Raw genomic sequence first — 16501 nt, 5'->3', positions numbered from 1 at the left:
GGCTAGTTCTGCTGGACACACCAGCACCCCGAGGATGGCGGGGAACTCTTCTCGTGCCCATGGCCGGAAGCAAAATGAAAGGTCAGGTGTGTCCTGTCCGTGTTTTACCTTAAACATTACAGGTTTCTTTCTAATCTCTGTACACTTACTTTCCTTTCCTGGCTTCATAATCATCTCTGCCCAGCTCAGGTATCCCCTGCGGGACCTCACTCCCCCTTCTCTGAAGACTCTTTCTTCAGCATGAAGTAGCGACATGCAGTCCGCTGTTCTGTTTCCCAGCTCCCGCGTGGGGAGAGATCACAAAGCACCAAACTGTACAGCCCCTGTCACTCTTGCCATCTCTATACACCAGTAATGTGTCCTCATCCTCAGTTTATGATCTCTAGACTTGTCCATGCACACAGGTGAGAAACATCCATCAATGATATGTGAGAGGGTGCAGTTGATCATACAGCTTGTATCCCTATACAGTGAAAAATCCCTTCAGCTGTTGCAAAATGTGGCATATGGTATATGCATATGTGAGAATAAGGAATGATACTTGTGATATATTATTAAGAGTAAAAATAAGTATAAAAAAAAGATGGAGATATAGATATATGCAATTGCTCTTATGACACAAAGTATCTAGAAGGGTACCCTAGGAACTCTTACCAGAGGTTTCTCTAAGACAGTAGCTCTCAGCTGGGGGCAATTTTACCCCCCAGGGTGGCAATGTTAGGAGACATTTTAGTTTATTACGATTAGGGGAAACAACCGGGGAACATGTAGTGGCTAGAGGCCTGGGATACTGCTGAAAATCCTACAGTGAACAGGACTGCACTCCCAAGCAGTTATCTGTTTCAAAATGTCAGTAGTGCCCCTGATGAGGACTCTTGCCCATATAATAGGGGAGTTGTGGAGATAGTAGGGACTTTATATTTTAGGCCTGGATCGCAAACTCCTATGACTAAAAGCAAAGCAGGAACCAGAAATGAACACATGAGATCAAGTGTAAAGCCAGAGAAGGTTGAGGTAGGGGGGAGAAGTATAGCAAATTGGAAAGTGCATAACCCATCTGAAGTCATTTAAATTCAGATTAAAAATAAAATACTCTGTGAATCAATTAAAGCCCCTTGCCTAGTTGGATTTGTGCACAAGCTGCCAGTTTTGGACTCACCTAAACTCTTTTGTAGTGCTTAAATATTTCCCACGAATGTTGATTACTTTATATAAAAAATACATTTAAAATACCTGTGTGTATTGCTATGTATATGTACACACACATGCACACACACCCCTACACATACACTCACGTGGAACAAAAAGCATGATGCCTATGCTGTTTCTCTCGATCCTTCTTCCAGTCCCCTACATTTTCTCATTGCCATTACCACCGTCTTAGTTGCAGTATTGGTGTTCTCTTTGCATGACCTTAATTTCCTTCTTAACTAAATTTACAGCCCACTCCAGCCATTTCTAGACTTGTCACATTGTTTCCTCCCCATCAGACATGGCTGACCACCTAAATAACCACCTGAGAAAGGTGGCCAATCAGGTGTAAAAGCAAAAGTCATGAAATCAATACAAACTAGAGTCAGACACACCGGTGTTACCTATACAGTTTTCTGGAGATGATCCATGAAAGCTCAAACATGTATTAGGCAGCATAGTCAGCGTCGGGTTTGTGTTTTTCAGAGCTCCCTCTGGCAGCAGTTGGGAAATGAGATCAAAAGAGAGGACCTGAAGTAAGGAAACAGGCTGCATTGGCTCTCTGTCTCTGGCTTAACACACCACCACAAACTTAGCAGCTCAAAGCAACAGAAATGTATTATCTCACAGTTCTGTACGTCAGAGGTCTGAGATGACTCTTTGGTTTCTCTGCTCGGGATTTTCTAAGGCTGAACTCAAGGTGTCGGCTGGTTGGACTCTCACTGAGAGTCTGGGAAGAGTCCATTTCCATGTTCAGTCAGGTTGTTGACAGAATTCAGTTCCTCGTGATTGTAGGACTTGGGTTTTCTTGCTGGCTGTCAGGGTGGGGGTTGCCCTTAGCTTCTAGAGGCTTCTTTCTAGTTCTAGCACATGGGCTCCTACGTCTCAGGGTCAGCAATGGTGTGTCAAATCCTTCTCATGCTTGGAATTGCTCCCTTTCTTAAGGTCAACTGATTAGTAACCCAAATTACATCTGCAAAGTCCCTTTACAACATGACCTAGATGAGTGATTGCCTCACCAGAGACAGGAGTCCTAGGGAGAGATGGTTAAGATACTGCCTCCCACACAAGTTAAGAGACATTAGGAGCAATGGGAATGGAGGAAAGAGGATGAAGAGAGGTGTTAGGAGATAGATCTGGAGACCTTGGTCACTGATCAGAGAGAGGAAGAGAGAGGGAAGGCTCCAGGGAAGTGGATTTAGCAGAGCCATGAAAACAAAACCTGTGTGCCTGCAGAGGGGTGTGCTTTGGGGGAGCGTGCTGGTTCTTGCTGGCCAACCTCAGCACGTCCCAGTGACTTGGCGTAACTCTCTCTCTGAAAGCAGGTGTGAGAGATCAGGCTACACAACAGCACTGATTGGAAGTCTGTATGAGGAGCAGGTAGATACTGGATGCCTTGCCCTCCCACTGAACCAGGGAGGCACCAGCCTTGGAAACACCAGGCTTAGTGGAGATAAAGGGAGAGGCATTATATTGGAAACCAGCACTCCCCGGGCCCCTTTCTTCACTTCCAGGATACTAGAAGCCACATTTTACTTCCTAGCAGAAAATTAGAGAATTCCTCTCTGAAAAAATGGAATGACCTTAGAATAAAGACACATAGACACTAATTTTAAGCAATGGCTAGATCTCCAGCCGGATTATCCTGTTCTTGGGACGCATCCAAGCTCAGAGTTTGCAGTTAGCTTTTGAGTAGCTCCATCTTAAATGTGAATGGAAGCCAAGATCACCAGCTATTGTTTCAGTTGCTGAGTTCCCATTTGTTGAGGCCGGCCTGCTTCCCTTGGAGCCCTGTTAGGTTTAGAATGCCAGCGATTTATTTTGACCCCCAAAGCAGGTCAGCATCCTAGAGCCCAGCACTGCTTTCCCTGTTGTGGGCCACTTTCCAACACACTCTTCTCTTTTTGCAAAATTTGCCATCTTCTACTGCCATGCCCATCCAGGAATTACTTTAGTAGACAGTGTTCTCCCTTCCCTATTTTTGAAAATTGGGATTTACCATAATCCTTTTGAGAGGTGGTATACTTACATCAACTTCCCAGCAAACCTCAATGGAAAATTAAATGGTGGTAACACAACCATGTTTGAGAAGTTGCCAACCTCCCACTTTGTGGGTTGATTGATCTGTTTCTTGTGGTTTCCAGAATTTTGTGCTTAAATCTCTTGTAGGAAAGGTTATTTTTAGTTCTTAAGTCTCTGAATAGATTTCTCAGCATCTTTTAAAGTTACTGAATTAGGTCTCTAAGCTTTTAAACATTGAATAATACCTGAGGCAAGGCTTAATATCCCCTTGCCCCTCAAAGCCAGGAAGTGTTTGAGTTCATTAGAATCCACTGAAATACTTAAGTGAAGTGCTTTTGTCAAGGGAATAAAATGGTTGAAGAATTGGGGGATGGAGGGACGTGGGAAATTTAGGAACCAAAAGGGCAAGTTAGAGAATTCTAAAAGAATTCACTGCGATTCTTTTTTTTCCTTTGCTTTCAGAATAACACACCAGTAGAAATGCAAATATGTGAAAAGAGAATCATTTTTCATAGGAGAAATGCAGGTTTAAAGCTATAAGGAGATGTGTATCACCATTAGCAGAGATGTTTTTAACTGACATATCTTGTGCGAGTTTAAGTGTGAGGAAACAGGTCCTCTCCTGCATTGCTGGTGGACCCATATATTGGTTGGTACAAACCCAAAGGAGAGAGCAATGTGTCAAAATCTGTCCAAATTTAAAGCACCCAAGACCTTTGACCCAGCAATTCTGCTTCCAGAAAATTTATTCTACATATATTTAATGTGTAGAAATATGTGTAGGGATATTATAGCATTTTTTATGATAGCAGAGACTAGAACAACAACCTAAATGCCATTAATCGGAAACTGGTTAAACATATGATTTATTCAAATAATGGAATAACATGCCATCATTAAAAAATAGGGCAGCCTGTGTGTACTAATCTGGAAAGATCTCTGAGATGTATGTGCAGGTAAAAAGAGCAAGGTGGAGATTAGTGTGTATATTGTGCTACCATTTGTTTTTAAAAATAAAAAGTATAGGGGCGCCTGGGTGGCTCAGTCATTAAGCGTCTGCCTTCGGCTCAGGTCATGATCCCGGAGTCCTGGGATCGAGCCCCGCATCGGGCTCCCTGCTCCGCGGGAAGCCTGCTTCTCCCTCTCCCACTCCTCCTGCTTGTGTTCCCTCTCTCTCGCTGTGTCTCTTTTGTCAAATAAATAAAAATCTTTAAAAAAAAAAAAGTATGAGGAGTGACTGCTAATGAGTACAGGTTTCTTTTTGGGGTGATGGAAATGTTCTGGAATTAGTGGTGATGGTTGGACAACCTTGTGACTGAACTAGAATGCACTGAAATGTAAACTTTAAAATGGTAAATTTTATGGTTTATGAGTTATATGTCAATAAAAATAGAAAATAAAAGGTATAACCTCTACACAGAAAAAAATTTTTTCTGAAAGTATGTATTAAAAACTGGTCATAGAGATAGCTCTGGGGGAGGGAATGGGAATGGATGGTAAACTTGCTCTTCACCATATACACCATTGCATGCCTTTTGAGTTTTGAAATATGTGCATGTATCAAAAAATTAATAGTTTATAAAAAGAAGCAAATCTGTTAATTATTAAATCTACTTTAACAGAAAAGCAAATTTCTAAGATCTTACCTACAATTACACAATTCCATCGTGATTTAACTTTAATTTTATTGTCAAGATACCAAATTAAGAAGTACTTGGAAATATGAAGAAATTCATGTTTAAACTAATTAAAAAGGAAAAAAATCTACAATAAGTGTAAACTACCAGAGAAAGTGGGCCATGCTAATTAGAAGGAATTAATTGGGTAATTGCATTTTACCTACTTAAAATCCCCCGTCACCTTTAATTGGAATAACTTTCCTCTTTACTTCCAGTCCCTAAACCATTCTGTGGTATCGATAGTGTTGTGTAATAAGGTTCTGAATCCCCATCAAGAGTGGCGTTATTTCAGTGGAAGGATTCCATAAACCCTGTATTGCTGATAATAATGGAAACAGCCTTAAGATTATAGAAGATGTGATGGAACCTGGTTAACTAAAAAGAGAATCACTTTACCCAAGTACGCTGATACACTGTTGTAACTCATCAAGGTGATTGGGGGAACCTTAAAGGAAAGGCCAAGAGGGAGGTAAACATGCAGTGGGAGATTCTCTGTGCAGCGTGGCAAGCTGTTTACTCATGGCTGTCAGTTGTGCGTGGATTTGGTTGTTTCTTATTCCTACACCCACTCCACTTGTCCCCTAAGTGAAAACTGGTCCAGAGGATATTGAAGGACTCTTGAATATCTTAGAAAAATAAATCTTGAAAAAACCACTTTGGAACAGAGATATGCTTCCCACACGTGGAGGCCAATGTAAAGGTAGGAAATATTCCCTAATGTTCGTATTAGCACCATGAAGACTCCTGTCTTACCTTTTCTCTTGCTTTTACAAGGAGGAATGTGAGCATGAAATAGAGAAACTCTTAGAGGAGAGAGAGGAAATCTTAACATGTAATTGTTTTAGATACATCACCAAAGAAGATGTTGCTGTAGCCTCACTGGACAAGGTGAAGAAGGATGGGGGCCATGTCCGTCTGATCATGAAGGAGTCCGGGCCGCGGGAACCTTCTACACAGTAAGGTTTCATTTATGAGAAGAACATAGTAGTACTACTTGTACTCCTTTAAATTTCTGTATTCATATTTGTAATCATACTTGACCTTGATGTGGCCACTTACAGGTTAGAAAGAGCTTTCACAATATGGTAACTCCTCCATCCTCCTAGCAACCCTGTGAGGAATAGGATGTCCTCACCTTAGAAATCAGAAGGACCCTGAGACCAGGTGGACCAAGTGACCCACCCAAAGATACTAGATGTTTCCAGTCATGAGCTCTATCACAAGGAGCTTTTAACACTTCTGAGAAACAGCCATGGAAAATAGGCAAGCAGTTTTGGTAATTCCGTGTAGGACCTTTCAACATAATTGAGGGATGTACCTTTTCGTTTTATTTTAACAAATTGAGTGCATGTCCTGTCATGTCCATTTCTCATTTTAATTCAGTCAAATCTGAGTTTACCTGTAGGAGGCACATACTTAGCAAGTCTTCTGTTCCAGCTCCTAAAAATAGTATTAGCATCTTGGCTGTGTCACTCCGTGGGTGTGACTGTCTCCTGGTGGCCAGCAGGGGCTCCCAGAGGGTGTCATGGAAGCCTTAGTAAATGGCCTCTCTGTCCTGCTACAGTGTGTGGTCCAACACACACAGAGCACGGGAGCCCCAACTTCAGGTGGGGTTTCACATTAGTCTGTCCTTTCCCAGCCTGAAGAAGCATTTTCTAACTTCTCATTTGCCAATTTCTTCAGATGTTTCCAAGTCTGATTGTTTAACTTGAAGATATCTAAATTCCCAAGAGAGGCAGCATATTTGTATTCAAATTAATTTTTTAACACCCCATTCTTTGCTTTATTTGGCATGAAGCATCAAGTGCTGACTATAACTGTTGTTTCCACACTGAATCACAGAATCTGTGGGTCCTGCACTTACTGTTTATCAGTATAGAAACTTTGAAAACCATTCATTATATGAAGTAGTGACTAGTGTTAAGTGTTCATTAGTTACTTATTGCATGTTTTGCTCAATTCTAGAAAGTTCCTTGATGATGGAGTGTGTGTCCCATTTCTAAATCCCTGCATAGCCCAAGCTGATCTCACTGGGAAGCCTTCTATATCCAAAGGCTATCTGCAAGCTATGGATAATGAAGGAAATCCACTTTGCCTTCGCTGTCAGCAACCCACTTGCCAAACTAAGCAAGAGTGTAAAGTGAATGCTTGGGATTCACGATTTTGCTCTCTGAAATGTCAGGAAGAGTTTTGGATTCGATCTAATAACAGTTACCTGCGAGCCAAAGTATTTGAAATTGAACATGGTGTGTGTCAGCTATGTAATCTGAATGCACAGGAACTCTTTTTACGTCTGAGAGATGCCCCCAAAAGTCAGAGGAAGAATCTTCTGGACATTACCTGGATCTCAAAGCTCCCATTGGAACAGGTAAATTATAATCATGTGGCAGACAGAAGGCTGCATTGTACTGAGTGATGAATATTGACTCACTTTTTCTTTAACTTTTTAATATGGCAGTTTTTGAAAATATACATACAGAAGTAGAATAATCAACCCATAGATCCATCACCCAACTTGAACAGTTATCAACATTTTGCCTTCATTTTCATTTGTCCCTCACCTCAATCCTTTTTTCTCCTGGAATTATTTTAAAGCAAATTCTAGACATTTCATTTCATTTCCTTTTTTTTTAAGATTTTATTTATTTACTTGACAGAGAGAGAGACAGCAAGAGAGGGAACACAAGCAGGGGAAGAGGGAGAAGCAGGCCTCCCGCTGAGCAGGGAGCCCGATGTGGGGCTCGATCCCAGGACTCTGGGATCATGACCTGAGCCAAAGGCAGATGCTTAATGACTGAGCCACCCAGGCACTCCCCCCTTTTTTTTAAGTAATCTCTACATCCATCGTGGTGCCTGAACTCATGACCCTGAGATCAAGTCGCATGCTCTACCAACTAAGCCAGCCAGGTGCCCCTCATTTCCTCTTGAAATACTCTCATTATGGGGGTGCCTGGGTGGCTTCTCCCTCTCCTGCTCCCCCTGCTTGTGCTCACTCACCCTGTCAAATAAATAAAAATATTTTAAAAAATACTTTCATTATGTACCTCTCACAGAGACTTCCTCCCACCCTCCTTCTTTCTTTCTGTCGCTTTCTAAAATATAATCCTATACCCCAGTACCCATTATTACACTCAACACAATTATGATTCCTTAATAAATCCAGGCTTAGTTTCCCAGATTGTCTCAAAAATGCCTTTTTGCAGTTGCTTTGTTCAAATTAGGATCACAATATGACCCACACACTGCATTTGTTCATTATACCTCTTAACGTTCCAGTTAATCTGTAATATCACCTCCTTCCTTTTTTACACCACTGATTGTTCAAGAAACTGGATCATTTGCCGGTAGGATTTCCTACATTATGGATTTGTCTTCCTCTATCCTCATGGTATTATTTGACATGTTTCCCTATCCCCCTGATTCCAGAATAATAGTTATAAGATATAGTGGCTTAATTAGATTCTGATTAAATTATTTTGGGAAGAGAGCTTAACAGATGATACATCCCATCAAGAAGTACCTATGGTCTGGTTGTTCCACTTTTCATGATGTTAGGATTGAATGACAAGAGGCAAACAGATAACTCCCAAAATGTAGTTCATTACAATGTGAAGAAAATATTTGTTCATCCCATTGTAAAATGTAATTTTAGCAGAGCAATTTACGGAAAAATTATTCTTAGAAAACAATCACCAGGATTCACTTTTATTTCACATTAGAAACTCAACTGGTTTCTAATGTTGTGATCTAATCAGTTCTAAGTTTCAAACTAGAGCAAAATGTATAATTTTGTAGTGTGCTTAATTTTAAAAATCACTCCTGAGCCATTCTCTCCCCACTAAAATAATGGATAAATTTCTGCCAGTTGGTCAAATCATTTTTATTCACCTAGTATCACCAAATTATGACAGAATTAATTAAGCATTTCTGCAAAGATGAATTAGTGTGTCTTTGAGAGCTAGGGAAATAAACTATTTCCTTCATGATAACCAGAGTTCCTGAAATATCCTTTTGTCTAACTGGTGAGGGACACACTGCACCCATCCCAGGGGTGTCAGCCAGATGGCAGTCAGTGTCTGCTGCCTCAGAGCCGAGTCTTCCAGAAGACAAGCAATGAAAGGACTCAAGGACATCGTGAAAGCAGCCTGTCCAGGAACGCAGAAGTTATTACGTAGTGTACTACTAAAACAGAAGTGCTCCGAGGCTAGGGAGCATCGTACGGCTCTTACTGGGGAGGATCAGTCAGAGAGGGAGTGATTATTTTAAGAGTTAAATTTAGGATGCTGAACACTGACCCCAGGTGATTGGCCAGGGAATTACTAGGAGGAATAAAGAAGCACATCTGGATTAGAGTCCATCCGAGGAGAGACGACTGTTGAGAGCAAAAGAATTGGTTACAAAAAGCAGACAAAATGGATCTTTTTCCCTAAGAACACGTCATGTGCTTGATGCACAAGACTGCCATTTGTAACTGCTTCTAACAATGCCGGCCTCAGCTGGACAGAGTTTACCGCTCCAGCTTGCTGCTTCTTGGGCCTCCTCTGGGGCTGGGGTCCCTCTGCCTCCGCGTGTCTAAGTGCTGTAGAACCATGACACAGGTTCCCCTGCCAGCAGCACGCAGCCAATTTTAATTTTGTCCTTGTCCAAGACCAAGCTTCATGCTCATCTTTATCATATTGAAAAAACTACAATGCTGAGCTGGTTTTACTGCCTCAGGCAAAACGTTAAAATACATTCCATTTTAAGGTAGGTCATCACAGATAAAATATAAAGTGTATATATGTGAGCTGGCCTAAATAGTGCTGCTTTACATGGACAACTTTGTTTATTCCAGATACACCAGTGATAGAGATCTGTTGTGGAAACTTCCTGCCAGTCCATGGAACTGGACTGGAGAGGCTCCCCAGTGAATGGCATAAAAGTTCCGGCTGACAGCTGTTAATATTAATTTTTCACTGTTTATAATAAATGAATTTAGGTCAATAACTAAAGATTATTTGACTCTGTAATATTCAGAAGTTTTTTTCTAATCTGATCTTACTCTTTTCACAGTTTTCTTTTAGTGACTATCTAAACTAGCTCAAAGGTGCAGAAGCAAGTAATTTTCCCTGATCTGTCAGGAGTCTTGGTATTTTATACTTGCTTGTAATTTTTTCAAAATGGGTTAGGTAAGGGAAAAAGAACTTTTTCAGAAACATATTTTATTGCTTTCAAATTGCTAACCTAGAGGCTTTTTCCTACTCACAATAAAAGCTATAAAAAGCCATCCTAATGTGTTTTTCGCTGTGATTTTGCTGTATAAACATGATTGCACGAGGCAAAACCAACAGTTCCCACAGTGTATGATGAAAAGTGCTGATCTTGTGTTCTTACTGCAGCTTAATGAAATGATAAGAAACCCAGGAGAAGGGCATTTCTGGCAGGTGGACCACATCAAGCCCGTGTCGGGTGGAGGAGGACAGTGCTCTCTGGACAACCTGCAGACGCTGTGCACAGTGTGTCACAGAGAGGTGAGTGAGGCTCTACAGACCCATGTGACTTCTTCCTGGGCCAGCAAATAGAAAAGTGTGTTTACAGGTGCGGGAGACAGAGTGGATGAATCTGTATCCCTTGTCTGGGTTCCGAGATGCCTTTATTCCCTTCATCACCTGAGTTTCCTCTCGAGGCTGATGTAAGTTCTCAGTCCCAGACAGAAGAGAAGCTGCTTTCCTTTGCATTCATTCTAGGACAGGAGATCGTCACCACCACCTAGAAGAAAATGAATGTAACTTACACAGTGTTGAAGAGACCCATCAACCTAGAAGACTGGTGAACTGGAGCAGTGACGTGTGTTTGCATTTGCAGCTAAGGCTGTCCTGACATGTCAGAGAACATTAATAAATTCCTTCTAGGACCAACTCCGTTCAACATGCAGACATTACACTCTTGGCCAAAGTGCAAAATCTGTTATCCTTGGCACATTTTTGAGCAGTTACCTGTTGCTTAAAACAGGAGGGAAAAATATGACAACATTATTTACCAACTAGGATGAATTTTTAACAGGCCGTCTAGCAAAAGGATCTACTGATTAAAATTTTCTTAGAAAGAAGCATACATTCAATATGCAACTTTGGATCTAACTTTTTTTCCAATTGTGGCAGGATTTAAGTATTTTCCCATGTTCCCATGATAAGCATTCATGTTTATCATCCCAAATAGCTACACGTTATTGAGTCTATGTCTGCTATAGTTTATTTAGCCATTCCCATACTAATGAACATTGAAGTGGTTTTCATTTCCTGTTTACATACTGTTCTTTCCATTTTGAAGTTGTTCCTTAAGATAGATCCTCAAATGTAAAATCACAGAGTCAAGTGTTTGACCGTAGGAATTTATCTCCAAGCAGTTTTCCAAAGGACAGTGTTCTGCGTCTCTTCCCCCAGGGGACAAAAGTGCCCATTTAACTGAGCTCATCAGTGTTCATGTGCCAGGAGAAGGGCCTGCCACTATTTTGTTTACCAAAGATACTGAGGTTTTTAAAAACGCTCATCAGTGGTGTTTACACTTTCGAAACCTGTTCAGATCCTTTGCCAGTGTTCATATTGTATAAGCACTCTTAGCCTTATTTTAATATTTTAGGTTCCTCAGTTTCTTCACAAATATAATTCTTACATAAATGGGATCCTGTAATAGGGTTTTTTGTTTTATTTTTAGTTTTAATCCTCTTTTCTCTCCCCACCCCTTCTACCTGGATAACTTCACACATACATGAACTTCAACTGGGAAAAAAAAGTCATCTGATTTCTCTGCTGTGAAAATTACTAGCACATTCAAGACCTATAAGAGAATTAAGATATAACAAAAAGAAAATCCACCCCTTCTGTAATCACTTTTTTAGATTCTCATGAGAAATTCTATTTGTGGAAATAGCAGAAGAATTCAGTTTTGATCTACCTCATTTTGTTTTTCTGCATTGGCTTGGGAGTGGCTTCTGAGCCCACAGAATAGGAAGCTGGTAGGCCGTACGTGCACTGCACTATGAGAAATCGCGAGACACCTCATGTATGCCCTCCCTTAGATGAGGAGAATCAGGGCCTACTGTAGTCCCCGAATGAGGCATTCACAGTCTCACTGGGGAGTAAGTCATTCCCCAAAGCATCTGGTCCTAAGTGAACGTAGGACCTCAGGGCACTTACCAGAGCTACTGGGGTCCTCTGCTTGTGGTGTGGTGTCCCCTTTGAGGGCAAAGCAATGGGAAGTGGGCATGGTGATAATGTAGATTTTTCCGGACTAAAGAAATACAAAAAGTTTTTGAGATTCTGAAACCAGTACTCTTTTCCTAACAGGTGTACATTTGTATATTTTTTAACTTTTAGAGAACTACCAGGCAAGCTAAGGAAAGAAGCCAGGGGAGAAGACAATCTCTAGCATCAAAGCATGGATCAGACATCACAAGATTTTTGGTGAAGAAATGAAGTATAAAAATTTTTGAGTGGATGACAAATGGTTTACATGTGGAGGAACTGAAACCTTTTTTTTCATGTTTCTCAGATTGAGTAAACATTTTTAGAACAAAAAATCAAGAATCCAACTTTCTCTTTCATATTATATGCTTTTAGTGTCCAATACCTTTTGAAAGTACTTAACATAAACTGAGATATAATACTAAATATTTCTGTGATCTTCTTGATTTCAGGCAGGCTCTCAATTATGTTTCAGTAAGGTTTTGTTAAGCTTTCATTTCCCCCTGCAGTACCTTAATCATGGTATTATGTATAGACTGTATTTGAAAAATATACTCTCAGTTATTTGGAAAATGCTCAGTATTGCTTCTGAACTGCTGTGTGGAGATGCAGAACACTGGAAAACTGCAAGGGAAATTTCGGAGGCAAATCATTCAGGAATTCGGGGTCAAGCATGACCTTCCTGCTTAGTATGCAAGAGAGACTCTTGTTCTCTGACTGCCTCCAAAATGGGCTTCGGGTACACATTTTGAGTGTTGCCCTATTTGTTTTATTTCTTAGCAGATTGTCTTTATTGAAAAGATGCTTCTGAAAATAAGCTAATTGGACCTATGGTGTTGATAGATGATTTTGGGTTCTAGATAGCAAGTAATTGTTAAAACTATTTAAAACTGAAAACATAAAATGTAAAATGTCACTTACTTAAACTTCATTTTTCAGTTAGTTTGTTAGTTTATGTTAATGCATAAAACTAGGCTCACAGTCCAAGCGCCCTTTGTCTCCTGGTTATCATTTTGTTTTTAAAATCCCGGTCTTATTAGAAGTGTATTCCTGGTACCTCTTTAAAAAGGAGTGAGGATGATAAAACACTTATACTAAAGCATGATCAGATGGAGATAAAGGTTTCAAAAATACAATGGTAATACTAACATGTCACTGACATTCAAAAATAAAAGCATGACAATGAAAACCAGGATACAGTCCTGCAAAATGTCAAAGTCATGAGAGGAACGAGAACTACACAAAATACAGGTCCAAGCAAGAATTACATTCACGAAAGGCCTATTTGTAAACACTGTTTGGATGTAAATTTCATTTATTTATTTGAGCACTTTACAATTTTCATTAGTAACTGATGCTCTACAATGTGTAGAGGACTTGTTTTTAGAAAGACTATCCAATCATGAATTATCCTTCCAGAGTTCTTAAGGTTTATAACTATTTTATTGCATGAGATCAAATAGTGTTGTTTATTTTATAAATTAGGCCAGGCTTTCTTTTGCCTCCTTTCTGCTTTGCTGGCCAGGCTCTTTGCAGTTTTCTGCCTCATTGCCAGGGTTACCTAGGATTCCTCACGGCTGAGAGCTGAGAAATCAGCTGAGAGCTGAGAAACCGGCAGGCTGCTTTTCCTCCAGCATGGGGTGCTTGCCAGTGAGACTTAGGTCTAAGTAAGTAGTTCAGGTGTCAGTGGCAGTTACCGCTTTAGATTAAACTAAGGTGGCAGTTCTAGGAATAAAGTTCTCAGATATAATAAAGGAATGATGGTTTGAGATTAAATGACCCATGTGCCAGATTTCAAAATCCCAAACCAAATAAAAATGCCATAAAAACATCAAAAAGAATAAAATACTTAGGAATACATTTAGCTAAAGAGGTGAAAGATAGATATGTACACTGAAACTACCAGACTTTGATGAAAAAAAAAAAACTGAAAAAGATACAAATGGAAAGATATTCCATATTCATGGATGGGAAAAATTTATATTCTAAGGAAGTACATACTACCCAAAGAAATCTATAGATGCAGTATAATCCCTATCAATATTCCAGTGACATCTTTCATAGAAATAGAAAAAGAAATTCTAAAATTTGCTCGGAACCACAAAACTCAAAATAGCAAAGCAATCTTGAGAGAGAAGAACAAAGCTGGAGGAATCAGGCTTCCAGGTTCAAACTATATTACAAAGCTGTAGTAATCAAAATATTATGGCATAGCTAAAAACAAACCCACAGATCAATAGAAGAGCATAGAGAGCCCAATAAAACCATGCATATATCTTCAACTGATTTTTTTTTTTAAAGATTTATTTATTTTATTTTAGAGACAGAGCACAAGGGGAGGGGCAGAAAGAGAGAGAGAATCCTCAAGCAGACTTCCCGCTGAGCTCAAAGCCCGACACCAGGCTGGATCTCACAAACCTGAGCCGAAACCAAGAATCGGCCACTTAACCAACTGAGACACTCAGGTGTGCCCCCTTCCTAATTTATTTATTTTATTTTAGAGAGAGAGAGTCAACTGATTTTCAACAAACGAGCCAAGAATATGTAATGGAAAAAGGATAGTCTCTTCAATAAATGGTGATGGGAAAACTGGACAGCCACATGCACAAGAATGAAACTGGACCCCCTACTTTGTAGCATATACACAAATCAATTCAAAATTGAATAAAGACTTGAATGTAAGACCTGAAACAATAAAACTCCTCAAAGAAAACAGGGAAGATTTAGGTCCGAGATGGCGGCTAGGAAGACCTTTAACTTACCTCTTTTCACAGACACAGCAAATCTATACCTACATATAGAGCAGTTCCTCCTGAAGAAGAACTGAGGACTGACTGAACAGCTTCTGTACAACAGAGGATAGAGAGGCCACATAGAGAAGAGCAGGAGAAACAGAGACATGGTAACAACAGGAAACCCAACGCTGAGGTAAACTGCAGTGGGAAGGGATGGCACACAGGGACTCATGCACAGATTCACCCATGCTGGGGCATGGAAGAAAGCAGCAGTTCAAAAGGCAACTACACTACCAGTGAACCAACCCTAGAGCATTCAACAGTGAAGGAACTGCTGGAACTTTCTCCAGACTCAGAGGTGCTAGTGAGTACCATTGTTTACATTCATCCTTCACCTTGATGGCACAGATGGGCTCAAGGTCCCAGCACTCTAGCCAGCCTGCTGCATTAGCAAACACCAGGGCCCTAGCCCACACCAGCCTGACATCTCCCCAAGGCGGCTCCTGCACACATGCCTGCCCAACCTCCAGTTGTCCCACCAAGGTGAGCCCAACACAGTGCACACCCGGTCATTCCTTTAGTGTGCCCATTACAGCTGCAGCCAACTTACCAAGATAATACAGGCACAAAACACTCCAAGACACCCCAGGCCTCCAACTGTTTTAGCTGCAGCCAACTCACCAGGGTACCCCCTGTGTGAGGCCACACCCACTACAGCTGGAACCATCCCTCCAGGATTCTCCAAGCACAGAATGCCCTGGGACCACCCAACCCATGCCCACTTCAGTTCCAGCTACCCCACCAGGGCACCCCTTTATGGAGCGCCCGTCCATGCCTGCTTCATCTCCAGCCATCTTACCAGAGTGGCCGTAGGGTAGACTGCCCAAGGAATTCTCAGGCCACACCCCTTACAGCTCTAACCAGCCAGCCAAAACCACGAGACATACAGTCTACACCAGGGATATGCCTATACAAGTCCTGTCATCCAGAATGGGAGAGGTAGCTGTTTTGCCTAAGTAAAAAGAAAGTAAAACAAAATGAAGACAGAGGAATATCCTCCAAACAAAAAAAATGAGACAAAACTTGAGGAAAAAAACTAATTGAAATGGTGATCACCAGTCTATGATAAGGAGTTAAAAGTAATGGTCAAAAAGATGCTTGTCAGACTTGAGAGAAGAGTGGATGAAAGATGGAAGTATCACAATTCCACATTTCAAGATATACTACAAAGCTCTAGTAATCAAAACTATATAGTACTGACACAGAAATAGACACATAAATCAACAGAACAGAGAGCCCAGAAATAAACCTACACATATATGGTCAATTAATCTACGACAAAGGAGGCAAGAATGTGCAATGAGGAAAAGGCAGTCTCTTTAATAAATGGTGCTGGGGAAACTGGACCACTTTCTTATACCATACACAAAAATAACTCATAATGGATTAAAGACCGAAATAAGAGATCTGAAACCATTAAAATCCTAGAAGAGAACACAGGCTGTTATTTCTTTGACATTAGCCATAGCAACATTTTTCTAGATCTGTCTCCTAAGGCAAGAGAAACAAAAGCAAAAGTAAACTAGTGGGACTACATCAAAATAAAAAAGCTTCTGCACAGCAAAGTAAATCATCAACAAAACTAAAAGGC

General features: G+C 40.7%; 2 protein-coding genes across 17 annotated transcripts in view; one reads left to right on the top strand and one right to left on the bottom strand.

The window, feature by feature from the left end:
- The window catches only part of ZRANB3 (zinc finger RANBP2-type containing 3), a 309431-nt gene extending 296324 nt beyond the window's left edge, over window positions 1–13107 (top strand). For all 4 annotated transcript variants that reach the window (XM_078070719.1, XM_078070718.1, XM_078070720.1 and 1 more), the window contains 4 exons: window positions 5738–5848; window positions 6858–7260; window positions 10271–10402; window positions 12248–13107. In XM_078070719.1, coding sequence (XP_077926845.1) covers window positions 5738–5848; window positions 6858–7260; window positions 10271–10402; window positions 12248–12346 — 745 coding nt within the window. In that variant the 3' untranslated portion in view covers window positions 12347–13107. The remainder of the gene's footprint in view (window positions 1–5737; window positions 5849–6857; window positions 7261–10270; window positions 10403–12247) is intronic.
- LOC144381608 (uncharacterized) overlaps window positions 8851–16501 on the bottom strand; it is a 42539-nt gene continuing 34888 nt past the window's right edge. For all 13 annotated transcript variants that reach the window (XR_013447097.1, XR_013447095.1, XR_013447096.1 and 10 more), the window contains 2 exons: window positions 12068–12161; window positions 8851–10640 (listed from right to left, as the gene is read on the bottom strand). Coding sequence is in view for 9 of the 13 variants with exons in the window: in XM_078070722.1 (XP_077926848.1) it covers window positions 10572–10640; window positions 12068–12161 (163 nt within the window). In the remaining 4 variants the exon portion in view is untranslated. The remainder of the gene's footprint in view (window positions 10641–12067; window positions 12162–16501) is intronic.

The sequence above is a fragment of the Halichoerus grypus genome, chromosome 4 (genome assembly GCF_964656455.1).
Source record: "Halichoerus grypus chromosome 4, mHalGry1.hap1.1, whole genome shotgun sequence".
NCBI lineage: Eukaryota > Metazoa > Chordata > Mammalia > Carnivora > Phocidae > Halichoerus > Halichoerus grypus.
Note: the sequence above shows the minus strand (reverse complement) of the source record. Positions and strands in the feature narration are given on the sequence as shown.